At 44.8% G+C, this 6,588-nt stretch overlaps 1 protein-coding gene across 1 annotated transcript; it reads left to right on the plus strand.

The window, feature by feature from the left end:
- Nucleotides 1-2,973: 2,973 nt before the first annotated feature.
- On the plus strand, nt 2,974-3,945 carry LOC121053586 (protein FON2 SPARE1-like). Its single transcript, XM_040521148.1, has one exon. The coding sequence runs from the start codon at nt 3,213-3,215 to the stop codon at nt 3,624-3,626; it is 414 nt and encodes a 137-aa protein (XP_040377082.1). The 5' UTR covers nt 2,974-3,212; the 3' UTR covers nt 3,627-3,945.
- Nucleotides 3,946-6,588: the final 2,643 nt, after the last annotated feature.

A 6,588-nucleotide genomic window follows, 5' to 3' on the forward strand; every position in this document is an offset into this window, starting at 1 on the left:
GTGATTCTCAATTCCAAAATACTTAATTTGCATTATTTTCCGCTTCCTTTCAAGGAGATGACCTATTGTTGCGTAATTGTGTCAGCTGACATTATTCAGTACTAAATTAATGCAAGCTTCAAAATGCTTACTTGTCTGTTGTGGGTTTTTCTTCAGAAAGAGACAAGCTTGCAGATCCCATGTATAAACCTGAACACCAGGAAGAGGATCTTAAAAAGAAGAAAAAGCCAAACCAGTTTTAGTTCGCCTTCGACGACTTTCTGATAGCTGGCATTCTGATGACTATGCTCTTAATACAGCCCTTTGTGATATTATCATATGTTTTCCAAATTAGCTTTTGAAAGTGTCATGATTCTTATCCACTTGCTGTCCTTTTTATGTAGAGCCAAAAGAAGAGTTGCTGAAGAGAGAAAATCAGCTAGAAAGATGGGTCTAGGGGTATGGCTTGTACCACCCTCTGCAGAAGATGCCACGGCAGCGGCTTCTGTGAAGTTTGCATCAAAATTTGAGAGGAGCAGACGGGACAGAAGAGCAGCAATTAAGGCTGCTTCCATCTTCCCGGTGTCATCAAGCTCAACTTCAAAGAACAAGCTGGACCTTGCACTGAAGAGGCGAAATATAAAAGCTGGTGGTGCCGCAGCGCTGATGGCGGGGAGGGTGAAGCCGTCGTCATGGTAGAACATCTTCTGGAAGCTCAGGAACTGCGATGCCGATCATGGTAACACGCAAGTAGCCACACCACCGAGGGAAAGCGGGGAATACAAAGCCATAATCTTCCGGATTGTTCTGCATGTAGAAAAAATACCCAATCTGCCAAGCTGGGCGTCAAAAGTTCAAACCAGCGTGTTAATGTTTAAATTAATGCTCAGCAGCTGCTCTGTATGTGTATGTGTAACCTGACATATTTTTGGCCATATGCATTCCTGTGTGACTCCAGCTCGTGCTAGTCGGTTTCTAACATTATGTTGTATACTAAGAATTTAGTAATCTTTGTATATATGATGACGTGTCACGCCGTAGGCTTTTGCAAACAGCAATTAACAACTTAATATTTATATTGCTCCATCAACGCGTGGAGAATTTTGTTTCTACCGTGCGAAATATTGCTTCTTGTGTGCCTGGATTGTGCATCACCTGTAGGCTGTACATGTACTGGCACTCGCTTTAGGAGCAACCAAATCCAAGACGTGACAAGCCTCCTACAGCTGCCGGTCTGCCGCTGATGGAGACAGAGAGCTAGTTTTGCAACGCCAATATTCTGGACGTGTGTGCTAGCTACGAACGGTGAGCTGTGCATCGGTTGTCCATCTAATTCTCCCTTGTGCATCACTCGAAGACCTCCGTTTCTGCAAACCGTATACTTCGTAGCAAGTACATGTTGCCAAACCTAACCCTTTGACTTGCATTAATCAAGTCACAACTCTCTGGCCATAGCTATGCTTATCAACCCTGACACTCTACACGGCGATGAGAAGAAAAGGAGATTTTATTTTATACAAGCCCCGGCCCCGGCCGACTCTCTGAGTCTGACCGTTTCCAATGGCTCAACAGCAAACGGGGGCGAGTGATGAGATTCAGAGAAGTGAACGCATGTGAATGCCTTGACACCTGTGGTGCCCGACTCTGACCTTAACATGGCACCTCACTTTGCGCCTCTCCTAATTAATCCTCCATTTGTGTGTAGTGTACTGCAGCTTCCTCCCTAGCTGCTTGCCACTTTTTTTGCCTACACACGCGCCAAAGTCAAAACCGAACGTTCCTTCAAGACTGAGGAAGATAATTAAAATGGCAAACGAGAAAGAAAAGGAAAAATATCGACATATATGCGGTTCATTCGATCGACCTCATGACCTTAATTGTACCTCCAATATAATTTAGCAGAATTGCTCGTACCTCCAACCCCAGAAAAGGTACCCTCCAGCAACCCCTGCAGTCCGTTCCATTCGCCCACAAATGTACACCGAAACCGATCCGTCCCAAGTTTCCAAAGAAGAGGAACGACATACGTCCAAATCCAAACAATAATGCTCGCGCGCGCAGCACGTACATCACACGCCGTTGTTAATGCGATGTGCCATGTAAAGACTAGCCGGATTGCCCGGCCGATGCGTTTGCTCTGTGGACGAGATAGGTTGGGTTGGCTCCCTCCCTGGATTGTAGGATGGGTTGGTTCTATTTTTCTGTTTAGTTGGGTGGATAGACTGAACCCTTTTTTTCGGTGGAAGCGATGAGATGGGATGGGTTGAAGCGATGAGATGGGATGGGTTGGATCTGTTTTTTGTTTGGTTGAAGGGATGAGATGGGATAAAGGTTACCCCTCGTATCCAAAATAAAATATTAAATACTAGGATTAATATATGAATAACCTAAAATAATTGAATGTATATTTATACAAGTAATATATTTTAAATAAATTTAATAAATAAAATAGACAACCTTTTATGTGTCGTGGTCGTCCTAGGACAGATCTATCCCACCGTTTTGGTGGGATGGGTTGGACCTAGATCTGAAAGGAATATTCTTCTTCTAGATTCAATCCATCCCAGCCATCCACCACCAAACAGGATCAGAGATAGATTTACTGTATCCCAACTCATTTCATCCCTAAAACCAAATACCTCCTAAACGAGCGAGCCAGCCAGCCATCGGTCGGTCGGTCGGTCGAGCCACGTACGTACCCGTGAGAGAAAAATCTTCCGTCACCGCGAAGGAAGCTAGCCCATGCACCATGCTGCGACCGACTGGGCGCGCGCGCGTTGACGAGACGCATATGCATATATGGTGCGTGCGCTTGCATCCGTCCGCACACGCGCGCGCGCCCGGGAAAGCCGGGTGATCCCGCGTCGCGTCTCGGCTCGGCGCTCGCGCGCGGCGCGGGTGGTTTACGCAAGCTTGCGTCAAATCGGTTCGAGCCCTGCAACAGGAGTCCCACGCAAGCAACTCCTCCTCCTCTTAACCACGCGCGCTCTCTCGCTCGCTCGCTCCGTCGTCTTCCTCCCCGGACGCACGCACGCGCGCGCAGCCTAGCTTTCCTCTCCGGCCTGCTTGCTGAGTTTCTGCTTCTGTGCTAGCTCGTTCTCTGCTGCTGGTAGCTTAGGGAGGCTATAGGTTAGAAGAGATCGCGGTGGTCGATCGTGCGCCGGCGGCCGGCCGGCGGGTGGTCCATCCATGACTAACGGCGCCGCCGGCTGCCAGCCTGCAGCGCGGTGGCAATGAGTCGGCGAGGCGGAGTCGCGGCGGCGGTGCTCCTCCTGTGGCTCGCCGTTCTCACCGTCGCCTTCCACGGCTACGGCGGCCGCCTCGGCGTCGTCTCCGCAAGGCGGCGGATCCTCCAACGCTCGGCGTTCCATCTCCCGACGGCTACCAGGAAGATGCTTCTCGCCGTGGCCAGCCTCGACGCCTCCTCCTCTCCATCGTCGTCGGCAACCACCGATCACCATCATCACGATCGCCATCATCACCATCACAAGCATCACGGCTACGGCCACGGCCACCACCGCGGCGGCCATGATCGGTGGAACAGACAGGGAATCCCACCGACGGCCGGCCAGGGCGAGGAGGTCGACCCACGGTTCGGCGTGCAGAAGAGGTTGGTCCCGACAGGCCCCAACCCCCTGCACCATTGATGCCATGCCGGCCATTGATGCTGCATGAGTTTTCTGCGGTGAGTCACGCGCACATATACACTACTACACCGTCTTGTTGTGTTCATCGATCAAGCCTAGCTAGCTAGCACAGTAACATTAATTCCAAATTCCAATATGTGGATGAATTGAAGAAAGCATATATTGCCGCTGTGTGTGTGCTCTCTTGCATGTATGTACCATGATCATCATATCAGAAAGCTTGGAGACAAGAGGAAGAAAAAGAAGAAAAAAATGTCACTAGCTATAGTACATAGAAGTTATGTTGAGAGAATTAAATGGATATGCCTGGTTTAATTTATTTTTTTTTTTGTCCACTCAATTTTTCACTTCACATTTATTTGCTACTACAGCCAAAGGCATCATTTCGAACTTGGGATTTTTCTCCTATTCCTACAGAAATCGACCTGACTTATGTGCATTTCTTGTGTTTGAAACAAGATCAGATTAATGATATGTGCACAGTCGCTGTAACTTGCAGTAAACTGTAACTACCTGAGCTGTCTGATAGCTCAAGTGGCGTTTTTGCTTCACTTCTTGGGAAACGGTTTAATTCATGGTCGTTAAGTGAGTTGTACGTCGCAGAGAGTAGGGGTGAGTGAGGTAGAGGATAGATCAGATTGGCTGTAAAAATCCGTGCAAGAGAAAAAAAAAAAGGATGGAAATCGATCGAGTAGCCGTGACGGCACGGCATCGCATGGAGATGAGGCACACACATACCAGTACTAGTATATGGGGTACATGGCACAGATCACCACATGTACTACCCTTTTCCCAGGTCTTGATACCCATGATAGTTTTGGCACTAAGCGCATATCCATGGAGCCAATACAATAAGCCCGTTTGACTTGGAGCTAGCTAAGAACAAGTACAATAACAGATTATAAGTTAATTCTAAGCATATTTTAAGGTGACAAGAGAGTAGAGAGAAAAGCAGCCGGCTACAAATTTATAACCCACTGCACCACGGACTCTAAGACACATGTGTATATGATAGGTAGGGCTAGATATTAATTGTATAGTATATGACTATTGTATTAATTGACTATTGAGTTGGCTATAGATAATTTATAGCTGACGGTTATTTATACTATTAAACTTGCTCTAATTAGCCAGCCCATCGATCGATCGATCTCCCTTTAATTTTAGGGCACATGATATATGCAGCAAGCACACGCACCTGGCACATGCAACAGCTAATCTCGTTGCACAGCAAGAGGCTACTAGCAAAAAGGAAGCAGTGGTATAATTGAAAGGCCTTTTTTTTTTCTTTTTGTCATTCATGCACGCATACTTTGTTTGTGTGAGCTGAGTTGGTGTGTGTATAATAATGTGGTATCATGTCAAATAAGGTGGCATGGACTAATTAAGTAGAGGGGGTCAATTGGGGATGATGTGACACTGGACCAAACTGGGTGAAGGCGGGCTAGCCACGGCGTAATGTTGTTGTTGCAAGGACGGGTGCTCTCTCCTCTCTACATGTGCTATTGCTAACAAAAAGGGTATATATATAGATGCATATTCATATATGGTCAACGGTATATGTAGCTTGGATGTCGTGTAATAATGGAAAATGTTTTATTTATGTATGGATTTGTTTGACATCTTCATCTTTTTTTTCTGCTTCTGTTTTATCCTTTTGTTTTATAAGTCAAAATTTAAATTTTTAACCTTAAATCTATAGTTAATTTTAATTTTTTTTACCAAAATTTGTTTCCACTTTAGAAATATGTTTAGAAATATGCGGCAATGTCAGATTAAATTATAATTCTGTTATATGCCGCCGGCTGATTTTTTTTTTCTTTTATGCTACCATGTACGATATGTCAAATCCAATGACTTAGGCAACCATAAAAGACTGTTTGACAATAGCTAGGTCCGGTGATTTGTTGGCTCATGAACCAGAAACTATGGCCTTGTTTAATTTGCAATTTTTTTAAAAAAACATCACATTAAATGTTTAGACACATATTCAGAGTAGTAAACGTAATCTAATTACAAAATAAATTTCAGATTCCGACTAGAAACCACGAGACGAATCTTTTAAGCCTAATTAATCCATCATTAGCACATATTGATTACTGTAGCACTTATGGCTAATCACGTCCTAATTAGGCTCAAAAGATTCATCTCACGTTTTTTTCCATAACTGTGTAATTAGTTTTAGTGTTCATGTATATTTAATGCTTTATTTAGATGTCCAAAGATTCGATGTGATATTTTTGAAAAAAGTTTCTGTGAACTAAACATGGCCTATGTTGGTGTGACTTTACAGGATTTTATATATCTGCTTAAATGCATCTAGAAAAGACACACTTTCAGGTGAGGTGGGGCTTGCAGCTACCCGTATAGAATACTACAAATGTTTCTGAACCCTGGACATAATGTTGGTTGATTTATCTGGTAGCCAATATTTAGAAAAGGATATAACCACCGTAATCCTATCCATAATCTATCTCTAACTCTAAATTCGTAACCCGCATGGGCCGTAACTGCGATCGGTGGTTACGGGTCAGAATCGAATTAGGAACAGCCCCCAAGGCCCACCAGTGCGATATAAAAGAAGAGGAGCACACAGGGTCACTCGTGTCGCTTATTCTCGCAACCAGAAATTCGAAATCAATCTCTCCCGATCAGAGACACGCTGGAAGGGTTTCGTGCGGCGATTCCAGGGCAGCGCCGTTGGAGACCCGGAGGTCGGAAATTCAGAACAGATCATTGGCGATCTAATCTCGCCGGAGTTGAAGGAAAGAAGACAGAATTGAAGGAAAGAAAAGAAGGGAATCAGATGGCTTCATCTGCAAGTTTATTTAGTTTTCCGCATTTGAATTGACTGGTGATCATGTATTGATTAGGGCTTAAATTTGTAATCTATTGTTTATGATTGAATTGAATTATCTAACATTGTGGTATCAGAGCTTTCCTACTCATACTTGGTCCCATT

This window comes from Oryza brachyantha, chromosome 2 (assembly GCF_000231095.2).
Source record: "Oryza brachyantha chromosome 2, ObraRS2, whole genome shotgun sequence".
Classification (NCBI taxonomy): Eukaryota; Viridiplantae; Streptophyta; class Magnoliopsida; order Poales; family Poaceae; genus Oryza; species Oryza brachyantha.